Source organism: Gobius niger (assembly GCF_951799975.1).
Source record: "Gobius niger genome assembly, chromosome: 11".
Taxonomy (NCBI): domain Eukaryota; kingdom Metazoa; phylum Chordata; class Actinopteri; order Gobiiformes; family Gobiidae; genus Gobius; species Gobius niger.
The window spans coordinates 16,351,989-16,376,952 of record NC_136862.1 but is presented as its reverse complement, the minus strand read 5'-3'; the positions used below and the strand labels follow the sequence as shown (position 1 = coordinate 16,376,952).

Sequence of the window (24,964 nt, the reverse complement as noted above, 5' to 3'; positions counted from 1 at the left end):
TATCTTATTTTATATATGTTTCACTGTTCACATTATATGTTATATATGATATTTTCATTTTGGTGCCTAAAATTTCACACCCCAATGTATAGTATCACATCAACTGAAATCAGATCAGAATAAATACAACCTTCCACTAAACGATTGTTCATCTGACAAAGCCTCATGAGTAACAGATGACTGCTAGAGAGTCTTTGACTACCATGAAAAAACCCTGTACTTTGAAAGCACAAACACATAGCTTTTAGATGAAATTCAGAACTGAGTTTTAGTTTCCACCTTGGTTCTTGATAAGTTTTGGGCAAAGGTTAGCACTGGTCACTTCTGTGTCTTGGGAGTTGGGCATGTGTAATTCATGAGCTGAATGCACTAATGCTGAGCTGTATCATTCCGTTATATTAAATAATTCACAATGAAAGAGATTGTGAATCACTGTGTCTAAAAGCACAGCATCATAACACTGGTGCATACACTGCTCAGTATTGTCTATGGTGTGTGAGTCAGTGCACAGAAACAGCAAATACGTGTGTGATATATTTCTTTGTTTGTTAAATCTGTAACATGGTTTCCTCCATGGCCAGATAGAAGTGTCACTTTGCATTAGTGAACCAGAGCATGAATAGGAAAGGTTCACCAAGTGCACCAAATGACGGAAAGATCTGCAAGTAGTTTTCTTTTGACTGTCACTTTGAGGCTGATTTTTGTCCGTGTGTGTTACAGACACAAGATATAATGTAAAAAGGCACGCCACAAAATAATCTGTTTGCATAATAATTTATTCACATATTTTTTCGCATACTAGGTTTTATTATTGCTGCAACTGGAGCCTTTCTGAAATTCACTTTCGATATTCCCACACGGGGATACTATAATCATATCTCTTTATATTTTTCATCTTAATGCATGCTGAGTACTACATTTTACAGGAGCAGGATGCAAATAAATAAAACATTTTCTTTTTAAATTACAGTCATTATCTATCCATTCTATAGTAATGCTTCAATAACATGCCTTTCATCGTCCATAGGGGAGAACACTTTTTGGGGCATAGTCTCCACAATGAAGACCAAACAAAAAGCACATTATTAATACATACTGTTAAAGCTGGAAATCTATGATTCATCTTTATCATAACCCAAACCTCTGCCCCCAATCCAAAGCAGCTTTTCTATACTGCACAGGTTATAGCTATACTTTATTTATGTACAATATGGCACCATTTGTTTGTGAAAAATCTTGAGGTTAAATGTGAAAATATCTGTGGCTACAATAGTTGAAAAAGTTTTATGCAACAGTAATAACCCTTTAGACAGTGACCACAAATGCACTGCTCTGGACTGTTAAAACTCAGAGAGAAACAGCACGCCTCGAAGGCATCACCATCAGGTTGTGTGTTACACAGTGCTGCAGTGTATCTGTTGACAATAACAAGTATGTCTGTAACAAATGCTCTGTTGCTGACTTGCAACAGAAGCCCAGGACAATGCCGGTCTGGCACCTAAAGTGACAGAGTGGACAATGACATTTAATAAAAAGCCTAGTACAGTACAGAGACATGTTCCAGTTAAAGTTAGTCATTTTAGTGCTGTTTGTATTTTTTACTTAAGCATAAATAAAAAGGTGTGTCGTGTCCATAAGTGACTTTACCCAAATATCATGGACAATAACAAAGTTGTCCTTCTCTTTCTAGCTCAGATTAGCTAAGCATTCAAGATTCTGACAATGTCAGACATTGGCTTTTTTCCCACACACATGCGTATGCATGCACACGCTTAAGCTCTTGCATATGCACACATTAAAAACTGGAGATTGTTTTAAACAAACAGCAAAAGACTAATAATAAAGACTACATGATTCAACTTGGGTTTTTAGCGTTTTAGTAGTAATTGCTTCGTTGTGTTTGTAGAGTTCGTGAAGGCACCTAGTGTCACCTAGGCAGAGCAGAGCCCTCTGGGACCATTTGTTTCAAGAAAAGGCAACACAGTTGCCTTTAAGGAAGAGATTTTTTCGAAGTGTCTCGGAACTTCATTGTAACTACAGAGAGTCTGTGTGTGCTCCTCAATAGTAATTTACTGGTGAGTTTAACTTGTGCCCTTTAGTTAGGGGTCCTAAGCCAGAAAAAAGCTCTCCTCCATAGTCTGACAGGTCCTCGAGCCCCAGGCCTGAGGAGCCTCTGTCAGACATAGGCGGACTCACTAGACTGGGTCCTGCCCAGGTTTGGGGCCTGGGACAGGTGGGAAACATCCTTCTTACGGACTTCGCAGATGGACTTCCTGCGAGCTTGCACCCCTCGGATGGCTGTCTTTATCTTCCTCCAGCCGAGGTGGTTAAGCTCTGCCAGGTTGAGCAGCACACATATTCCACTCACTGCAAACATGAAGACCAAAAAGACGGTCTTTTCTGTGGGACGAGACACGTAACACTCCACCTCCTTGACACATGGGTATCGATCACACTCAAACATCCCAGGTACGTTGAAGCCATATAAGAAGTACTGGCCGGCCAAAAAGCCAATCTCCAATGCATTGCGGAACACCACCTGAATGACGTAGAAGCGGGAAATGCCCTCCTGTCGCCGCACTTTGGCGCTCTTGGTGACTGGCAGGCCCCGGCTAGGCCCGTTGGGGATTTCCTTCACATCCAGTAGGTCGTGGTCCTCTTTGCTGTCGGGATGCACCAGAATGCCGTTGATGTTGCGTGAATGCAGCTTGCGGGCGTGGTGGTCGTGGTGGCGGCCGTGATGGCCATGTCCATAGTGGTCCATGTGGGAGTGCAGCAGAGAGTAGCTGCGGTCTCGTGCTTTGGCAGACTGATGCACAGAGTATGTGATAAAACACAAGCTCGGGGTGCACACCAGAATGATCTGAAACACCCAGTAACGGATGTGTGAGATCGGAAAGGCTTTGTCATAGCAAGCCTGGTTGCAGCCGGGCTGCATGGTGTTGCAGATGAACATTATCTGTTCATCCTCATAGACCTTTTCTCCCACTATTCCCACTATAAGAATACGGAAGATCACCACCACAGTCAGCAGGATCCTGCAAAGACATAAGGATAGAAAAGGAGGAAGAGAGGGAAAGTGGAGAAACACAAACCATTAATCAGTAACATTAATTAAGGCAGTGATCTGTTTGAACATCAACCATCCATTGGAGGTATTAGTTTGTATTAGTTTATTATATTAGTATTAGTTTGACTAAAAAACCCAAAGAGGCTGAATGAGATTATATACAAGGCACGTGGAAACTCATATTTTGTCAGTTAAACCCAGTGTGCATGCAAATCTGTGTGCCATTGTTTCTGTAGTGTTTCACTCAGCTGTTGTGACACAGTGGGATGGTATGCTCCAGATAACATGCACAGATGAGGTCACTGATCAAAGAAGATGACTGATAAAGGTGCGTTCTCACTGATGTGCTCAGTAAAACATTACACATGCTCAAACACTGAATCACTATTCAATCAATGAGACAAAAAAATGATTTAGTCAGGTATGACAATCCACTATCGTTCAAATACTTTGTAGACTAGAAGAAAGTGACTTATTGTAACAAGTGAATCTTATTGGCAGCCATGTTAGTCTCGAGGCACCTCTAAAAGCTGGGGCTTCCCATGGAGCATCATTAGTGTGCTGCTGCAGTGTGGGACAGAGCAGTGCAGCAGATGCTCTTTAAGGTCTCTGAGCGGCCGGTGCGCTGGTGTCGATCCACTGCGGAGGTGGAGGAGGCGCTGGGAGGGGGAGAGGGGCTTAGGGCCTGCACTGTCAGCTTTTTATAATGAGCCAGGAAAGCCTGCACATCATGGGGCTCCCTGGTGCTTATGTCACATGCTCCTGCTCGAACTCGTTCACTTGAAGACACTGGTTACCCACAGACCACACATGGGAGAAGACAGGACAGGGAGAGGTGAAAGTCTATGTGATATGAACATACCGCATGTCTGTACAGTATGTCAAATGAGTCTATAAATGTACTGTTTTAACGAGGCCCACACGATAGCAGTTACCAGAGCAACCAGCTAAGGTGAGTTCACTGAACAAAACATTATTGACACCACACGCTGAAAAGCATTTAACAGGATGGATTTAAGAGTGAACCATCTTGCGTTATAATGAATGTAGAGACAGGGAAGGCAACAGATGCCCCACAGTGGCTTGCGCTATTAGCGTGAAAGCCACTGAAAATAGAGCAGTGATGTGCTGCAGGACTGTTCCTGCTCCACCTGTGAGTGTGACAAAGACAGACAGGAGGGCACAGATACAGCGAGGTGCACTCATGTGTGTGACGTGTGCAAAAGGCGCACATGTCCGGCTGTTGGCGTGGAGCAGCTGTGAGCCATACGCTACACTGGCTTTGGCTTTGTGCAGATACACCTCACAATCAGGCCGCGCCTGCACCTTTGCTCTGCCAGAAGTGAACTGTGTTTAGTCATTTTACAGGAGCGCGTTGACGCTCCCTGATGGCATGACACTGTCAGACACATCCTCTATTGATCTTTCTGAATCACATATTTGTGTTGGATGTACATGTAGATCTACGAGAGTAAGTGCCAACAAAAGTCACATATAGTAAAGTGTCATCAAATAAGTTAGTCTGCAAACAATATTTCTACATAAAACCCAGTAACAACGAACAATAAGATTAAATACAAAACATGTTTTTAAATTCAGCCATTATTTCAAAATGTCCAATCATATATTAACAGACGCTGCATTGTGGTAAAGTCTGCTTCCGGGTTTTAGCCATTACTGTCAGATCTCATTCAAACTGAATTTGTCTCCAGTATTTGCAGCAAAGCCACTGATCTCTGTCCGCGTCCACTTTGATCCCAAAATAACACACCACATCATGTCTCATCGTGTCTTTGTAGTTATTATTGCTGACCATATAAGATGTCCAGTGGAGAAGTCAATATAAGCCAATTAACAAGCTCTTAGTCTTGTGTTATTGCATCTCAATACCGTCATCAGATGTATTAGCTCTGTGTGACTGTGACCAAAAGCAAATAAAAGAAGTTTTACAGTTAATAATATACAAAGCTTATTGCTTAACTTGACATATTGCACTATACTACAAAGTCCACCTTGAACGACCTCTGCCATCGGACTATAAACCAAAATGGCAGTTGAAAACTTCATAGCATTGCAGATATCGAGTCTATGCTTTTTTGTTTGCACTTTTATGTTGTTAAAAATCAAGTACCCGCACTCAGGCTGTGTATGTGAGTGTGTGTACTTTACTGCTGGATAACAGGGTAATCAGCACTGGGCAGATTGCTGCATTAGCAGAAAGCACTGAACGAAGGTTATCTGCAAACATCAGTGTTTTAAGTCCTGCCGAGTAACAAGCCAATATGCTTCAAGCAGAATGCGCAAGGACAGCCCCGAGCCAGTCTATAACTACTATTTTTACCCATTCTTAAACCCTGCAACCCTGAATAGAAATGCCACATGTTGAGGTGTCTTTAAATGCTCTCCATTGCCGTATTTCACTCCCCACTTATCGACTTGCTGGCTAATTCTGTCATTCTGATTTAAGATTGTAATAAAAGGACAAAGGGAACGTGGGGCTCCTTAAATATTAGCATTTTAAGAACAGTACCAGTAAATGACTGTAGGGCCGGGCAATAAATAGAATGAATGCAATTAATCATGTTTTTATAAACTAAAAACTGAATAACAAAATCACCTTCTCGCCCACTATTGTCTGGGGGTATGTGAGTAATGTGTTTTTTCTCTACAGCTGCCTCATTGGGGATGATATCAATAAGCCTGTATTCTTATAGTATAATGTCTTATATTATAAAGATCATAAGGATGTCTTTACCTGTTTGAAAGACCAAAGGACAAGCTCACAATTTGCACTTTTTTCTTGGGCAAGAGATACAAGATATTTTATTAGTGATAATATTTTAGTTTCTGGTCGTACATCAATGAATACAATCATAATAATAAAAGATATTCTAAATGTGTTTTGGTTTTGTTGTTGAGCTATACCTGATGAAAAAACATTTATATCAATTTTATTCACTTTCTGGCTATTTTTCTAGCATTTTCGTAAAAGTGACCCTGAAAAGTGACCCTGCAAGTTGTGAACTGTGCCTGTAAACTTGTCCCTGGAAAAAATCTGGGTCCTACAAATATATGAGTTTGAACCACAACAAACATTTTGATTTAGAGGCTTCCCCTTTCATTGTTTGCAATTTAAAAAAAATCAGGTACAGGGCCTTTTACGAGGTGTAGTCGTGCTATTCGAAATAGCATTCATCTTTTTATCAATTCCTCAATGATCATTAGTAATTTACCAGATTAGAAATGTCTCTTCTGTCTGATTCCATTTTGAGCCCAAAATTTAAATCCACTCCATCTGGTTTTAGAGGAATGCATCTCACCATTGCGTAGTAAAAATCATCTTAAACCTGATGTACAATAATTAAAGAAAAGGGCTAAATGTGTCAACATAAAGCACTGTCTGATAGCTCTGTCCAAAGCCATATTCTTCTGGCTTCTTCGGGCTCAAAGAATCAAGGACTGTGGGCCAAAAAGAACAATGAGGGGACGAAGGAAACAAGGACACAGCGGCCCGGAGAGGAGATTGATGGCGAGACGATCGACCTATTAGACTCAGTGCAGTGGTGGCTCCTGGCTGGTGTGTTGGCTGGACATGCAAGCGCTACATTTCCCAGAAGGCCTTCACACAGCGCGCGCTCGGACAGACACACATTCATTCACATAACAGCTGCTGCCGCCAACCTCCAGAGATGGTGGCGATGGCCCTGAGCTCAGATGAATTACAAGGAACTTAAAATGGTGAATATAGGGCACATATTACTGGCGTATGAGACTGAGGGGCTACAAAGAAACTCGTAAAAACTTGATTAAGTTCAACTATTCTTCCCACCCATATGTTCCTGATAATAGGCCCCGGCTGATTGCTGATGGCAGCCCGTAATGAACAAAGACCTCATCGTGCGCAGAGACATTAGGAAGCTTAATTATTGTATAGCTCAGACGTTTCTCAGCCTCGAACTGTTTAAGTAGTCGGAGGTCCTTTGCCCACGTTTCCAGCAGAGCCCGCGATAGCCTGAGGTGCAGAGAAGTTGCGTGAGGGGGACATTTTGAAAGCAAAAGAGCCCAAATTTAGCTGCTCATTAAAGCCTTTTTACAACTAAGCTCTGCAGAGTTTAACAGCATAGCAGTCAGTCTTGTTTGGTCCTCCAGCAAATCAAACAGGAGGAGGAGACGCAAAATATCTTTCTTATATTCCTGACAAGGCCTAACCGTGCGTGAGGGAGCTGATGATGATGCGGCGCGAGGCAGCTGTAGCTCGCCTCCGCCCCATTTGTCTTTGTGACACATCTTTCATCTCAACTTTTTATGCTTTCATCTGGAATTACCATATCCCCGCTTCTCCGACCAGGAAAACTGTACTTCCATCAAAGACATTAAGATGATATCAGCATTTCTCTTTAAATGAAGCGCTTTGCTGAGTGTTGAGATTCCCGGGTAAATTCAGCTATTCTGTGTTGGAGGCGGCGGGGCAATTTATTTGTGAACAGCTAGAGGGAAATGAAAAATTGCATCTCATCCAATGCAGTAATCACGATTTTCGTCAGTGTGTCCTAAAAAAAACATTGCACATCAAATCCGAACATGGTGCATGAAATCTGCTTTAATATTTACAGTTGTGCTCAAAAGTTTACATACACTGACAGAACCTTTTGACTATTTTTCAAAGAATATGAACGATAACACAAAACTTTTTCTTTTTTTTCACTCATCGTTAGTGGTTGTGTGAAGCCATTTGTGGTTAAATAAAAATGAGTTTGCTCTTTTTAAATCATAATGAAAAAAGAAAGTGCCAAAAATGACCCTGATCTAAAGTGTCTGATCAAGAGGAATGGGTCACTTTACCATTAGATTATATACAGAACCTTCTCCACAACTACCACAAAAGACTCCAAGCGGTCATTGTTGTTAAAGGGGGCAAAACCCAGACCTGGGGGGTGTAAACTTTGGATCAGGGTCATTTTGGGACTTTCTTTTTTCATTATGATTCAAAAAGAGCTTTGTGTTATCTTTAAAATTCTTTGATAAATGGTCAAAAAAGGTCAAAATTTGTGCCAGGGTATGTAAACCTTTGAGCACAACTGTATTTGTACATTTTATATTGTTATTTTAAGAAGTCATGATGTAAGTAAAAACTAAAAACGATCAGAAGTGTCCCCTCTGGCCAGGTCTACTCTAAATGGGAACTTTTAGGTTAAATAAAGGCAAATAAACAAGATTTAATAGTTAAATCATTAATTAAAATCCTTTTTTTTTGACAATCATTACTGATATACTGGCTCATATTGTGTCTTTTTCGTTTTCCCTAAAACATACACAAATAAGAAACAATAAGCATAATATTGTAATTAGAATTACTGGGAATTGCTGTGGATTTGTCCAACTGTGTGATTAACAGAGCATTGCTGACGCGACACTGGCTTAACATCTTTTCCACGTGACGTGAAATCTAGCTGTTTTTTCGTGCCACATGAGGAATGTGATATTCTCTAATACTTCAGAGTTTCAGCCTGTGCAATCCTGGATTTTGCCCAAGTCCTGCCTGGGTGTCACTGATAAATTCTGATCTTATAATTCCTGCAAATACCAGGTGACATCACTCACACACCACCGATCCTGAATTTAGCTTTGTGAAATCACAATCATAACGATAATCCATCCCATGTGATATTAATGTGCCGCATCCAGTTGTTCTGGAAACACAGGAGCACAAGGGAAACGCAACAAAAACATTACGTCCAAGAAATATCCTGTGTTAGTTTTTTTTTTTTACATCTTTTTGAATGTACTGCCAAAATGAAAAATAGCTTTGAGCTGAATGAAAGCTGAGCTCAGCTTTTTCAAATAAATCCGCTCATTGACACTTTAATCGACTCAACATCAGGCCACTACACAAACAAAATAATGACAAGTGAGATAAGAGAAAATGGTGGGATTTGGAAGACAGGATGATGGATCACTCTCTGCTTCTTGAATATTACATTGTCTGTGTTTATGAGCATAGATCTGATTCAGAAAGAGAAGAAATATGCTGTTTGCTGCTGCACAATGGCCCTGTTAAAAGCTGAACACCCAAAAATGTCACGTATTTCTGGTGAGTGTCCTTACACAGGGTCAAGGCTGCCTCACTCTTTTGGATTTCTTGACCCATTTAGAACGAAGCTTTAAGATACAAAATGGTTCATGATGAAATATGGAGTGTTTTTAAAGCCAAACTTTCCTCTCTGCGTGGCTTTTGGAGCAGACACCAAGTAATCTCCAGGCTCATCATGCAACTCCACGGTCCAGTTATTTAATCATTCAGAAGATGGAAAGTATATTTTTTTTGCAGCAACCATGCACTCAGGTCAGCACAAGTCCCAAGTCCTTTAACTGTTCTCTCAAGAGCAAACACCACTGTGTAAATTTTATTAAAAGGATGGTCAAATGCTTATCCATTTTTAATGAACGACTTCACATCAGCTGTAGCTCACTTCACATAGCCGCATAATACTGATTACAATTTTACAAGCTATTTAAACTACGTAGATGGAAAGAATCTTGTCAAATCAAATGAATAAACGTGCAATGTTCAACAAGGTTAATTTACTCGAAACTCATACATCACAAGATGCATGCACTCCACAATTACAGTTCCTCTTATAGAACAGCAAATATTGTACTATGCCTCAGAAAATAAAATCCGTGCAGAGAGGTTGAGGCAGGTGTAAATGCAGCATACAGAAAAAGCTGCATCTGACAAACGTTTTAAGTGCAGACCCCTCAAACGCTGAACCCACTGTTTGATGAGCTGTATGAAACACGGGCTATACCTGCAGGGAATTCAAATGAACAAAAGATGTAAAACAGCTTCTATATAGAGCTCATCAGTGAAAACAGTTTCCACAGTAGCAGCAGCTCTACCCTCACTAAACCTCTGCAGAGGAAGACTTCTGCTTCCTCCTCTTTGTACTCTGTCCTTACATCCTTTATCCTTATCGTTTCATCTCCTTACTTCCCTCCGCTCTTCCATTATCCTCTGCCCGCGGTTGCGCTCTACTTGTCTTTGGCACTGACCCCACTACAGCATTGCAGTGCAAGGAAAGATGCATCAACACTATTTCTTTTCTTTCTTCCTCTCTACCTGCAAGGTGTAGCACTGGCTGTATTTATGACTGGATCCCCAAGGCCTTCCCTTTTGTGCAAGGACACAGAAAGGCAATAAACACCTGTGGTCTCCAAAACAGCTGTGTTTTATATCATTTACACCCACAACAGATATTTCGGGATAATTATCTGCTTTAGATCGATTAGATACAATGATCAAAAAGAAAATAATTTGTTGGGTGAACTGTCTATTTGGAGATAAAGCTTCACTCATTCTGTTCAAATGACATAATAGTCATATCGGATACAGTCCGAACAACATAAACTCAGGTCTATCATTTGTAATATTTTCAATATATTTCAGGGTGAATGTGAACACCCAGTGAAGTCAAAACAAGTTCATGGCGTAACTATTTTTTACGCTGTCATTGTGGATGCAATATTTGGATATCCATTCACACATTGTACACATGTTTAGATATAGCTTCTTTATTTTTCATGAGTCACAGTACGCAAGCCACCAGTGGTTAGTCAAGGGCACAGAAGCAACTCTTTATTGTCAGTTTCTAATAAAGACCATCATTAAGCTAGCCTATGCCAGGGCATTAGTCCTCAGCCTTTCTTAACTGTGTGGTGTGTGTGCAATCATGTATTCAATGCAAAGACATAGGTTAGCCTAGTATAGTATACAATTAAGAAGCGAACGCTTAATTGTATCCAGATTTCCAACAATGCTTTTCTGAGTGTATCTTTGACTGACTGACATGCAACATGATCCAAAGTGTTATGCAGAGAACTGCTCTGAGCTGGACTTTGGAACAGAAGAGACACATGCAGGTCAATGGACACTACAGACACTGACAATGAGGCACACTGAGGCAGGTGCATGCTCACCCTGAAGACACAGCTTCACGGCAGACGTTAGGGACAACATCACAGTTAGTTGTGTTGAGAAGTGCAGCGGACCATGTCTGACCACACCCAACAGCGTTGGCAATGGTCAGTGGTGCAACAGACTTGAACCTTTCAACCCATAGAGGTCAGAGTAAACATTTTGGACTCCAAACACATTAAAGTGGAGAGATTTTTTTTTTTTGATCTAGGAGGCACCTTTAAGACACAAAGTTGTGCCATTGGTGAACAATTCTCCAACTTGCTGGTACATCAGAAAACATTACTAAATGTTTAAATATCTCAATAATTTCCTGACCATGCAGACTCATGCTTTGGATTAGGAATCAAGTCTTTGGTATATTAGTTTTTTATGTCATGAGTATGCCTGACAATATTTAATGTGTATCTGAAAGGTCTAACTATTTGTGAGATTTACAAAATGATTTATGAAGTAAAATGCTGCAACAGATTTTTATTATACTTGGAGAGTGGGACCACAGATTATTTTACATATTGGACATAGATTGACACAGTGTTTCTTGGTTTAAGTTACATGGACAAACAGAGTGGGAGGGAGCCTGACTGAGGAGCAGCTAGTGTTACAACTAAAGAGCCGATGGGATAAACAGCGTGTGAGGGAAGCCAAAACACATTGGGATCATTTACAGAGCCATCCACTGGATTCAGATACTGATTTCAACAAGGTTGTGAGGGGGTTACTACATCAATTGAATTGTTCTTTAGTGACTGTTCATGTACGATTTGGGACGGTATGGTGTATAAGGCAGAATTTATATTCCTTGTGTGTTTAAATACATGTATGTCCATCAGGTGATGTGCATGATCCACAAATAGCTCAAACATACATGCTAATGCCATGACATCATGTGACCATCAAGTGACTATTGAAAGGTAGCAGGCAAATTGAGAGTTGCGTCTGTGCCTCTGGAAAATTAAAGGTGGCTTACAGTCCCAGATTACATTCAGCCAATGCTGGATTGAACACTACATAAAAGATTTTTGACCACTAGAGGGTGGAAAGACTCCACAACAAATGTTCAGTTAGTGAGTACCTTACCACTTTGTAATGGCTAACGTTAGCAAACCGTCGCCTACTTACATATCCAGCAGAAACAGAGCAACACGGACATCCCTTTCGTCTCCTTTTTCTGGCCACCTGTTGAATGTAATCCCAATATTCACTGCCACAACTGTCACTAAGCAGGTGACGTCTCTCTTTTCGTTTTCCAACAGCATCATTACCTTTTACCATTTCACTCAGAATCCAGCCCCACGGTCCATATCTACACAACATTAAACCAATGCACTGACAGTTTGAAGGGGCCTAAAGCTGGCAAGTAGCATTATTCTACTAATTTATGATGTATATATGGCAACATTTTCAAAATCCTCAGTTTCAACTTCAAATCCTTTCCCATTTACACACAGCACAATTTTCACAACTCACATCATCTCTGTTTTTCTCTTAAGAGGACAGAGCTCCCTGAATACACTGCAGTCAATAGAAGAATCAGTCAATTTTCACTTATCCTACACACAACACACTCCTCTCAGGTGTAAGAGACCCTTGAGCAAAATGGGGGGATTGTGCCCTTGTAGCAGACCCCAGTCAAAGATAACTCCGACAAAGAAAATTAAAATGGTCTCCTGGTCTCTGTAGATTTGAGTTACAGTATTGCCTCAATTCTGAGTGTCCCAGCATGACTTTGGGCCTAAGGTTAATATTAATGTGATACTTTTCTATATCCCACAGAGATGATGTGAAACACATCATCGTCCACAGTCTTAACAGCATGCCTCAACATGCTGCATCTGTTCAACTGTTCAACCTCCACTCACGGTCCACACAAATTCATACGCTGAAAATGTAAATGGTTAAGAACCAGTTTCTTTTACTGTACCTTGCATATACCAGAACCTCCTCCTTCATTCATCCAAGTAGACAACCTCATCTCACTTCATTTATATGCTTATCACGGGACATCAACATGTAATCTCAGTGAATTAGCCATAATGCACAGTAAAGCTCAGCTATTGATTATGTGTTACTGGTTTATCCACTAACTAACAATGTGATGTAATAAGACAGGGCTGAACAAGGGCAGGTGTGGGTAACTGTGGGGCAACGTAGAACAGATGAGAGCAATACAATACAGATTTACTGTTGGGATGTCATCAGAAAACACATTACAAACACAATGGACAGGAAACACACTGGTTCTTACCTCCCAATCATAGTGGAGTGCTGCTGGACAGCTGCCTCCAGCAGCCTCTCCAAAATGGTCCATTCTCCCATGACGGCGGTGACGGGACAGGTCTTTCACAGTAGCCAAAATCTGTCCTCTTCTTTCTTCAGTGGAACACCTTCAGCGTCTGGGGCCCTCTGGTCCTGCCAGCAGCAGGAGCAGGGGATCGGACCCCCAGATCTCCCTCTGTCCCGCACTCCCTGACCTCTACACACTGTCCTGAATGACCATTTCTGCTGTCTGCTGTGTCCTGGTTCTGTCCTGTCTTCCTCCTCGCGATGAGGGGCTAAGCTGATTGTTTCTCTCTCTTGGTTTCTCCCCCCTCCCCCTTTTATTTTACAGTGATGCCTTTCCTCCCCTCTGCCGCACCACTCTGATCTAACGTTATAGCATATGCTATATCTCACTCTATGACAGCCATGATCTCCTTCGCCCTGCTCTGTCTGTTATGTCCTCCTCTGTTCTTCTCTTCGTCTTGCCGACCTCCAGGCCACTCGCTGTACTTCAGCTGCACTCACTGCCATCAGTCGTCCCGCTCCGTCCTTGCATCGTCGGCACTGTGCCGTTCCTGCACCCTTGCCCCTCTAGCCTAAACACACAAGCATATGGCACATGATTTCCCAGTACCTCAGAGGTAAACAGCTATGAACTGTCTTACTGAGCCCTGCAGGTCCGCAAGGGTGCACAGAGCCGCTGGCTGCTGAATGTCATTTATACGACTGGAGGAATGGTCCTTCTCCCACAGCACCGCGTGCTGCAAGCACCATAAAAACCAGCACACACACACACTGCCACCCAACCCTTCAGCAATAAATCAGCTGCCTTTGCTGCATCCAGTGAGGCTGAACCAAAGTAGAGCTGGAGAGGAGAAGGCAGTACAGGTCGGCTATCCTCTTCTCCCTTTGGTTAATTTCACTCCAGAGTCATGTCTGCCGCAGAAATGAAGCGTAAAAAAAAATCTATTTCAGTCCTCCATCATCACATTGTCTTTCTCCTTCCTTCAACCTTCCCTTCCTCTCCTTCTTTTCTCTCCACGGCTCGCACTGCCTTGATCTCAGTGTTTGCTCCCCATCTCTGCCTTTGCCTCAGCCTGAGTCTCCTTCCTCGCTCATGGAATCGCTCTATCTCTGTCACACTCTGAGAGCATGCAGCACCCCTCCGCACCGCCTCCCTCCTCCTCCGCTGCTCATAGATCTACTCTCTCTCTCCTTCCTTCCCCTCTGGTAAATGTGCTGGGATTGCTACCCCACTCAATGCTTCACTTACGCTTGCAAGAATGCCTCCCACCGCTCACTGCTGCATGTGATGTGACGCGGTTACTGCGCTGCTTTGTTCTACCGTCTAGAGGTGTTTCCCCATGTGGCTCTAGCAAAACATCTATGTGTCTAAGGTGCGTCCAAGTGCTTCCTAGAAAAGGACAAAAAGAGGACATGGTTAAAAGTGCAGCCTGGAGTTACCCCATCCCCCGTTGATGTCCTCATTTTCTGTTTTAATGTATCTGGAATGGCCATACACCTATTTTGCGGTGACCCAGCCCTCAGTGCACACTGCTCCTTTTTCTGTTCGTCTATTCTGTCCATTTCCCCCACTCCTTCATTAAAGCCCTTCACACTCTGCCTCACTCTCAGGAGAGATGAGCACTGTATTGTACTTTGCAATGACATTGAAAGCTGCATTCATTAGTTTTATGTTAAGGTGGTGTGAAGATGGGAAGGTCTCCTTCTATTACACACACATGTATGGTACGCGCAGCAGCAATGTCTTTTTAATGTTCACACACTAAAGGATTTACATGTGAAAGACAAAACATGTGCATGTCATTGGGATACATGAAAAAATAAAGAGAAAGCCACTACTTCACATTGCATGCGCTGTCCTTAACAGAAGGGTGAGTCATACAGCAAGGCTTTCCCAGCCACAAGACTGAGTCAAGTTTTCTCAAGTAAATGATGCAGTTGCATGACATGAGACCAGTAACTATAGCTTGGGGGGACATTTTAATTCTAATAATAGTTTTTTGATATTTTTATGTTGTATTAATTTGGCTTGTGTGCATGGGGGGAGCTTGGGTGAGTGAAACCATATTCTGTTAGCTCAGCATATTCTGTGGAGACTTGGGGTCTTTTCTCACCAAGGACATATGGCGTAGGGGGAGCGCAGGAAGTGGAGGTGGCCATTGGATCCCGAAGCTCATCTATTGCCAGTGGAGCAGCCCAAACACTGGATGGCATCAGCCGGATGCAGCTCCAACATGAGTTAGAGAGAGGCGCAGGTGTGTCTTCAATGACCTAGAACAGCCGGCTCAGGCATGAGAAAGCACACACTGTAGGCAGGCAATTGGAACGCACCACTGTTTAAAAATAAATAAGTTTCACTTATTTCAATGTACACTGTCTATTGCTAAAGCATGATCATCTAATATAAGAGAACATATTAACATATGTGCATTCGGGGAACAACAAATGTCCTGCCATCAATAATTAAAAACAATATTTAAATTTTAATTTGATAAATAAATAGTATCAAGTCATAGTCGAATAATCTTGAATAATGAATAAATGCAACATATCTACCCTTATTTTAAATAATGCACCAGGTGAGCAGGTTACAATACCTAACACCACAACATGAGAAACAACCTGTCCCACTGTGGAGTGGTGCCAGGTCCAAGAGGGGCGACTAGAGGACACTGAGCTGGACACAGACCCACTTTCCCAGCTGCCACTAGACATCCCTGCAGCAGGCATCACCTCTGCCCAGCAGCTATGTGCTCTCACGTTTGGTCCCCACAGAGCCCGCATGTGTGTGCGTGTTGCGGCCTCCAGAATAGTCCCAAATAGGTAGGCCACTGTCAAGTACACATGGAGCTGCATCAGTTTTTCACGTGTTTCAGGCCTGTTTTTTTCTATTGTCATCAGTCATGCTCACAATGATGTAACACCTGCCACACGACGGTTTTCAGCAATCACTAACACTCCAGCAACAATCAGGAAATGGTGCTAAAATCACATGGCCGTGATCAGGGCAGTGTAGTCAGAACTTGGCTTTCCTCCACATCCTCCGTGGTATAATAAAGACACACCTGTGGTCTTAAAGTACCCGAACAATTTGCGCTAGTATTGACATTGATTTGCAAAATATAATTTGCAGAAAGAAAAACGTAATGATTTGTTTAATTAATTGTCGTCAAAATTACCCCAGCACCAGCACCTGCGATGACTCGGGCAGGCATCAGGCGAGTGTTAGTGAAGTTAGCTCGCCCTCTGGTGGCTATTTTAAAGCATGACAGTCCCTTGTAGTTTTGGATTATCATAACCCGTGTTTTTCAATTGTACAATCTCCCGTCGTTTGTCATGACTTTTATTTGTTTCTGATTCCAAATAACTACTTTATTTTCTTTCCAGTTAATTTGTTAGTTTAAGTCACACGTGTAAATCCAGCAGGGGGTGCCATTGGGAATTATGGTAAGTGACGAACTAGGCTGTTAACTTTTGTGCCCCGAGGAAGAAATCTTGGGAGGCTCTGTTGGCATCCCGTCAGAGTCAGACAAGTCATGCTAAGCTGCCTATTGTAGTTTCGCGTTATCTCACAGTGAACGAAAGCATAAAACTGACTTTCTTCAAATAGGTCCACCACTCAGATACATGTTCAGGAGGTAGTTGAACTGTACACGATAGCGAGCTATTGACATCTGACAACAGCTGGTTAGCTAGCGTTAGCAGGCTAGCTGATCGTAAAGTATCGTCAGAGCTTGTTTCATAGTCATTACAACCATGTCCGCGGCCGGGGACTTTGGTAACCCTCTACGGAAATTTAAATTAGTTTTTCTTGGGGAGCAAAGTGGTAAGTGAAATTATAGTACTATTAATCATTTAGATTTACCTAATGTTGCATTACAGGAAGTGTTCATCAAAGCAAAGTGTTTATCAAGTTAGCAGCTAATATTAGCTGTGTTGTGTTAAACTTGTGTTGCAACACTGATTTTCTTACAGACTTAAGTTTCTTTGCTTGGAACTTGCGTATAAGCTGGTGAAATATTTACAATCGTCTCATTGATACAACCCTTTGTTGTTGTATGGGCGGTGGCAACGAGCAAGTTCTACAAGTCGTATAGGCTACCTACAGGGCTTATTCTGGAGCGTATTAAATGTCATTACTGTTTCGATCACAATTGTTTTGGTTAATTTCCACTGTGTGTTTACACTGTTAAATTGCGTAAAAGATGACAACTGTTTGTATGTGTTGTCAATCTCGACTAAAGTCCACATAACGTAGGGCTGAGATTTACTTCCACGTCAGATGTAGCTCGGGAGTGGTTCTGGAAATGAGTGGATGATGCATCCTAATTACACGTCTCGCTCAGCTGCATTCCCAAACTCCCTGACCATCTGACCCTTTTCATATCAATTATAACATAGATTTATTGATACTGTAATATTGCCTAAGCTGCTCTATTCTTTTTATTAAAGTTTTTAGAGACTCAATTTTGTTAAAATATTAGGATTTTTTTAGGTCTAGCTAATTATCAAGCATAATCAGCAGTACAAGCTGTGATTTATTCCCCAGTGGACTCTACCCAAAGAAAAGAAAGAAAACAAAACGTTTTCTGTTATTTACTTAGATGGGATGTTGCATTGTTGACAAAGCTTCTGTTGATTCTTTTGTTAATCTTGAAATGTATTGTTTTATACAGTGGGAAAAACCTCTCTTATCACACGGTTCATGTATGACAGCTTTGACAACACTTATCAAGTAAGAACATATTAATGATGTCGTTGCATGCTGTAGTAATTGTAAATGACTAATTTTTCAAATGTGCATTTTTAGGCCACAATAGGAATAGACTTCTTGTCAAAAACCATGTACCTTGAAGACAGAACAGTAAGTCCTATTTACCCAGCCAAGTTATGTATGATTTCTTTTGCTCTGTCCAAACTGAAGAAAACAAAGAATGCTTGATTGTGGTTGAGAGTCATAGTCTGCTTCACTCTTCCTGACGCGTTGCTTGTGGTTCACTTTCTCTCAATGCAATAACGTCCTGTAGTTTGCTCACAAGGGTTGATGTGGGTGAAATGATGGGGCCTTTAGAGCACCTTCCCCCTTGCTGTATTTTTTTTTCCCTCAACACAGATTTTCTTCCTCTTCTTCCTTCCCCTCCATCAATTTCCGTCATGTCTGTTCTCATCTTCTCGAATGAAATCAGACGCTTTACTTGATCAGGAGAAGTGGGTTGATGACAAGTGAAGGGTGATTGTTTTTATTCTTCCCCCAGGCCCAGACAGCTTGTTCTTTCTGGTGGTCCACTACCTGCATGCACTACACACTTTGCCTTCTGTGTGCTCTGTTCAACTCCTCTTTGCTCTACTCTCCATCACATAATTCTGATTTTAAAAAAAATCATTGCTTTTTGCCTCAATTCTTTCCTTGTTTTATTTTTGGTTTTATTTGTTTTTCCCTTTTTTCCATCCCTTTTGTTTTTATTTTTCTCTTCCTTTACTTCTTCCGTCCCATCTCCTTACCGCCTTCCAGATAAGGTTGCAGTTGTGGGACACAGCAGGCCAGGAGCGCTTCCGCAGTCTCATCCCAAGTTATATTCGAGACTCTGCTGCTGCAGTTGTCGTCTATGACATCACAAGTAAGTTTTTTATAAGCTGTGTTTTAAATATTATATTATATTATCTTGAACTACACTGCCTCTCGAAAGTATTCATACACCTTGAACTTTTTCACATTTTTTCATGTTTACAACCCTAAACATAAAGATTTTATTTAAATTTTTTTACTGAACGTGCACACACAAGTAACAGACAACTGTGAAGTGAAAGCTAAATGATACATGATCCCGTTATTTATTTATTTTAAATAGAAAAGTGAAAAGTGGGGCATGCATAAGTTTTCATACAGCATTTTCTGAGTGCATTAAATTGCCTTTATAACATTCCTCATGACTCCAGAATGTTCACTCCTTGGCCTAACCATTAATAGAGGCCACCTGTGTGTAATCTACTCTCAGTATAATTACAGCTGTTTTTTTAGGGCCTCAGAGTTATGGTCAGAGTGTATTGGTCACTAAACAACACCATGAAGGCCAAGGAGCACCAGAGAGGTCAGGGATAAAGCTGTGGAGAAGTTAAGTTATACAAAGATATCCCAAGATTTAATCATCTCACGGGGCGCTGTTCAATCCATCATTGGGAAATGGAAAGAGTATAGCACCACTGCAAACTTACCAAGACGTGGTCGTCCACCTAAAATATTAGACCGAACAAGGAGAGCACTGGTAAGAAATTCACCTTCAGCAGGACAATGACCCTAAACACAAAGATAAATCTACAATAGAATGGTTTAAAAACAAACATATTAAATCCTATTGAAAATCTGTGGAAAGACCTGATAACTGCTGTTCACAAACGCTCTCCTTCTAATTTGACAGAGCTTGAGTTGTTTTGTAAAGAGGAATAAGCTAAAATGTCAGTCTCTACATGTGCAAATCTTGTAGAGTCATACCCCAAAAGACTTATTGCTGTTATCGGTTTTCTATTTTTTGAAAAGTAACAGAATCATGTATCATCATCATCATCATTTTGCTGTCACTTCACAGTTGTCTGTTGCTTGTGTGTGAACGTTCAGTAAAAAAATCAAAATCAAATCTTTATGTTTAGGGTTGTAAACATGACAAAATGTGCAAAAGTTCAAGGTGTATGAATACTTTCAAGAGGCACTGTATATCCATGTCAAATCAACAAATTCATCCTTCTCAACCACCTCCGATGTGTTTCAAACTTGGCCTGATTGATTGCGGTTCATACTGTAAGCTCACTATGCAAGTTTGAATCCCATGCTATACACCTGCAATACTCTGCAAAGTGGAACAAACCCTGAAAATGTTACTCATTTGAGCAAATGGTATTTTTCAGAAGCCTTACTCAAATATATATGTGTATTTAAAGTATTTCAAATTTTTTATTGAATGTAATTTGTTGCCTTTTTGGAATTTCTCTTTTGTGAATAGTGTAGCCAATTATATTTACCATACTACAATAGCCTTTCATAGCCCTAATATTGCTCAGCTTGTTGTTTGAGTGTTGGGCTACCACATCTCCTCAGCAATAACGAGTTACACTTAAATCAATTTAAAGCGTTTATGTTTTATTTAGCGTGAAGAAGAATTGGCTTTAAGAGTTACACAAATGTAAACATTTTAACTTATTATAGCATGATAGTTACTAGGGCTGTCACGATAATTACTATAATTACTATAATACTATATCGACTTATCGTTCAATAAATAACAGATAAACGATATGTATTTTTGGGCTCGATATTTATCGTCTGTACATTCATTAGCATTTCCCCCCTATTTTGTCTTTGTAAAACTTTGATTTTTAACTGTAGCTAAATGAGTTATATTATTTCATGTTTATTGCAGCTTGTGTGGTGTTTTAGGATATGATGATGCACTTTTAGAACAAAGGTCATTTTTATGAGAGTTGACAGTATCGTTAAGAGTCAATAATATCGTTTATCGCAATATTTTCCTGCCTCAATATATCGAGCTTCAAATGTGTTATTGTGACGGGCCTAATAGTTACTGAAATTTCCTTATGAGGAATACAGTATACTCTACATCTTATACATAGATATCAGTGTTTTCATAAACCTTATTAACTTAATTCTAATTTTGTAGTAATTTCCCCAAAATATTTACTTGTATTTCTTGCTCCCTTCCTTTGTGCCAGATGTCAACTCCTTCCAACAAACAACAAAGTGGATTGACGATGTGCGAACAGAGAGAGGAGGTGACGTCATCATCATGTTGGTTGGAAACAAGACAGACCTCGCAGACAAAAGGTAATCTGTCCTTTGCATGTGTGCGGCTGGACCATGCACTTTGACTGCATACAAATGAGGTTGATTGATTTTAAACTGCTGTACTGTCAATACGTGACTCCTCAGCTTTTCTGCGGGGCAGAGTTGGATCAAAGAGACCAACGTCTGCTCTTTGAACGACAAGACACCTTTCCACTTGTTTTATTGAGCTTATTTGTTGTTGAAAAATGTGTGTGTTTGTCCACTGAATCTCCTAATCCCATTTATCTACCACAGACAAGTATCAATAGAAGAGGGTGAGCGGAAAGCCAAAGAACTAAATGTAATGTTTATTGAGACTAGTGCGAAAGCAGGCTACAATGTAAAGCAGGTAAGAATTGTGTGTCGTGCTCTGGACCTGTGCTGTACATGCTGCTGTCTGGGCTAATTGTCCAATCTGAAACCACTAAAAGGAGAGAATCAGTGTAATCAGTGTATTGAATTTACAATGTTTACAATTGTTTAACAACTTTCTGAAATGGACGTATCAAGCATAATCAGAAATAAGCACAAATATTTGTAAAGATAAGATAAAAGAAAACCGATTTTAGTCTCACAATGGTGGAATTGTGTTGTTGCAAAAGCCTGTACAGCATCAAGCAGGGAAAGGGATCATGGTAGACAAGTAGAATTTAGATAAATCATCTACTAAATAAGCATAAGTGCAAAGCTTTTATTTGTAGCTAGTGACATACTAACAAATCTATGGTGCCTTAATAATCGCAGGGTGGATGCAGAACTGCTCAGAACAGATCCAATAATTGTTTATGGACTTTTAAAATGTTGAGCATCATTTTCAATCTATCAGTATCTCCGCCGGAGTGCGTTAGCAGTAGAAGAAACAACCAGTGAACAGAATCACTTAAAATTGGATGAATATATCAAAAGAACTGCAATGTTTTTGATGAGGGAACAGTGTTATAATATCCAGACGCTCAAAGTCGCTTTACAATTTTGTGCATTATTAATTTACACCATACTCGGTGGCGGGAAGCTACATATCCACATCTGCCCTGGGGTAGACTTATCTGAAGCAGTATAAAGTGATTCAAAGCTTGATTTTGCTTGATATGTCCCCTTTAAGTGTTTCGCGGTCAGCTTTTGGGGTACTGTATAGCTAAGATGGCAGCAGCAGTAGCAAGAAGGGGCACGACTTGTTTTTCTATTTCAAGTTAATCACAATCGATATTTTTCTTCCCCTGTTGTTTTGTGGCTGTATGTGTGTGGCTGTGGATGTTGTGTGTGGCCTACTGCAGACAGATAACCACAGAGGAGGGAGAGCAGAGAGCAAAAGAGATGAATGTTCTGTTTATTGAGACAAGTGCAAAGACAGGCTACAATGTCAAACAGGTAGAGCTTGTGCACCTTATTCTGTGTCTGTGTAGTGCTCATGCTCTTCTCTGATGGCTTCTACTTCACGTATGCATGTCTGCATAAAGGTGTGCTTTCATCAGTGACGTGTGGAAGTGTTTTTCAAACTCTCTCCCACCCTTTAAGTGTAGCTTTGATAATGCAAGTCATTAGACCTAGAGGTGGGTAAGGGTTTGTAAACATGTATTCTTATGGTTCAGAAACAAGCTTGTTGCTGTGAAATCGGCATGCAGTCATCTGTTTGAACATGTCGCCTCTTAAGTGGTGTGGGTCTATAAAGCATCATTTCTCACACGATTCTTTTTCATGTGTAGCCATCAATCGCAAGCCTACAAGCTCCTCCAAAAGGAAGGTTTCAGCAGAAAACATTTTGATAAACATCTCAGATGAGACTGTAGTGCTCAGATTTGGAATAAAATGCTGAATGTCTTCTTTTGTGTGGGCTTTGAGTACGCTTCTTCATTAGGAATATGTGCACACAGATAGGGTGTGTATTTTTCATTTCCTGAGACTTTGTAATAACCTTATTTTCAATATGTACAGCTTTTCCGTCGAGTGGCAGCTGCTCTTCCTGGAATGGACGCCACACAAGAGAAGAGCAGAGAGGACAGTATCCTTTATTAAAATGATTTATCAATTGTTTAAATAGACATTAATTGTAAAGGTGCAGTGAATTGCCTTTTTCTTGACTCAACTCCTCAGTGATAGACATAAACCTGGTGCCTCCTGAACAAACCAGCAGTGAAGGAGGGTGTCCTTGCTAATGTACTTGCTGTCTGCTGCTCTGTTAAACCCAACGCTCATTTCTTACACAATGTATATTTCCCCAGACCATGAACACTACATCAGTTATTCTATGTGCAAGTTTATTCTCTTTACAACTCCCTGAAAGTCATAAATCATAATAGATCATTTGCACTGGAAAACAACCGTACTCAATCATAGGTGGTGCTCACTTTGATGGAATTGCACAAGTGCTATGAGTGAATGGTGTCTTTGGTTTCCAAAGACATTAGGAAACTTCAGGAAATGTTTCATGTCGCACGAATGAGCACATTGTTGTAATTTCACAAGTAACTGGCACTCATGCTTTATTGCCACCAAAAGGACCTGTCATTGTGGATGTTGTGGCTGCCACATTGACCCTATTTGACTTGTGTTTTCAGTGTTTCTTGTTATGCAATATCAGAAAAGAGTAACTTTTCAGACCATTCCCATTCTTCACCAAGAAGCCGCAAAATGAGTAACATTAAATTCCACCAAAGCACCTGGATTCAGTGTCAGCACAAACAGCATGACCACAAGGACACACTGTCAACACTATAGTACTATACCGTCCTGCCTCTCCTGCTCCCCTCAGTGACTCAGAAGTAATATGATTGATTGTACCTTGGCTTCCATATTCATTTTTTTTATTTTTTATTTGATCGATCATTTAGGTGTTTTATAAAGACAACAGCTTTTATAGGTTTAAAATATATTCTCTGACGCTAGTGTGACAGAACATTAGCTCCTAGTCTGCATTAGCAATATTAATAATAAATCACCCTGAACATTAGATTTGGAAGATGCCTTTCAGAGTTTAATTGTCGATGCTTCTTTTGATTTGGGTTTATCCAGTAATAGTGTGTTGTTTATTTCAATACCATTGTTGCTTGTTTTTACTTTGATTTGACTTTTGTTAGTATACAATATGTTTGTGTATTTAATCTACAATTGCTTGCAATATTTATTTCTATCAGAAATTCATCTTTTTGGGAGAATTCTGAAGTTGCTCGTTTAAGAAATATGCATCTATTGAATCACCCATACCAAAACACTTCTTACTGGCTATTCGATCATACTGATAACAGTGCAATTTGTTTTCGTGTGAATATTTGAAAGAGAATTTGTATTACATTGTAGTCTATAACGTTTCTGTCAAATTGTTTTGAATGAATGAATAAAGTACACTTCTCACTGCTGCTCGAAATGAAGGGTCTCCCACTGCATTTATTTACTTACAGTTAATGAAAACTATACCTCGTCTGGCTCTGCAACTTTTAACCCCTTAACTGAGCGCATTTTCTCCAATTCAGCATTACACAAATCTTATTTTCGTCTTGCCTGGAGAGCTTATAGCCTATAGGTCAGTGAAACGCCTCATTTGAAAGCTAAGACTTTTACACATTACTTTGTTGCTTTTTAGTAATTTTTTGTCACGTTTTTGTGACTGGTTGCGTTTTTGTTGTAATTTTTTGTTATATGTTGCTTTTTGTAACTTTTTTGTTGCTTTTTTGTAGCTTTTTCTCAAGACGCTTTTAGATTTAGGTAACGCCAAACTTGAGAAAATGTGCTCCGTTTAGGTTGGAGATAAGAGGTTAAAACATTCGTGCAAAGTTACCATAAATGCGGGCAAATAATAAATACT

General features: G+C 40.5%; 2 protein-coding genes across 3 annotated transcripts; one reads left to right on the top strand and one right to left on the bottom strand.

Annotated features, from left to right (window-relative positions):
• Positions 1 to 768: 768 nt before the first annotated feature.
• gjd1a (gap junction protein delta 1a) lies at positions 769 to 14,721 on the bottom strand. Of its 2 annotated transcripts, XM_079565777.1 has the most exons (3): positions 13,294 to 14,721; positions 12,168 to 12,224; positions 769 to 3,038 (listed from the first exon to the last, which is right to left on the bottom strand). In XM_079565777.1, exons 1-3 carry the CDS (start codon positions 13,362 to 13,364, stop codon positions 2,177 to 2,179), a joined length of 990 nt encoding a protein of 329 aa, XP_079421903.1. In that variant the 5' UTR covers positions 13,365 to 14,721; the 3' UTR covers positions 769 to 2,176. The 2 variants fall into 2 exon arrangements, with proteins under 2 accessions (XP_079421903.1, XP_079421904.1); XM_079565778.1 differs by lacking the exon at positions 12,168 to 12,224 and having other exon boundaries at positions 771 to 3,038; positions 13,294 to 14,716.
• Positions 14,722 to 16,818: 2,097 nt separating this feature from the next.
• On the top strand, positions 16,819 to 24,519 carry rab6a (RAB6A, member RAS oncogene family). The gene is made up of 8 exons (XM_079565497.1): positions 16,819 to 17,157; positions 18,008 to 18,066; positions 18,142 to 18,195; positions 18,844 to 18,949; positions 21,054 to 21,165; positions 21,421 to 21,514; positions 23,098 to 23,164; positions 23,257 to 24,519. The coding sequence occupies exons 1-8, from the start codon at positions 17,088 to 17,090 to the stop codon at positions 23,316 to 23,318; spliced, it is 624 nt and encodes a 207-aa protein (XP_079421623.1). The 5' UTR covers positions 16,819 to 17,087; the 3' UTR covers positions 23,319 to 24,519.
• Positions 24,520 to 24,964: the final 445 nt, after the last annotated feature.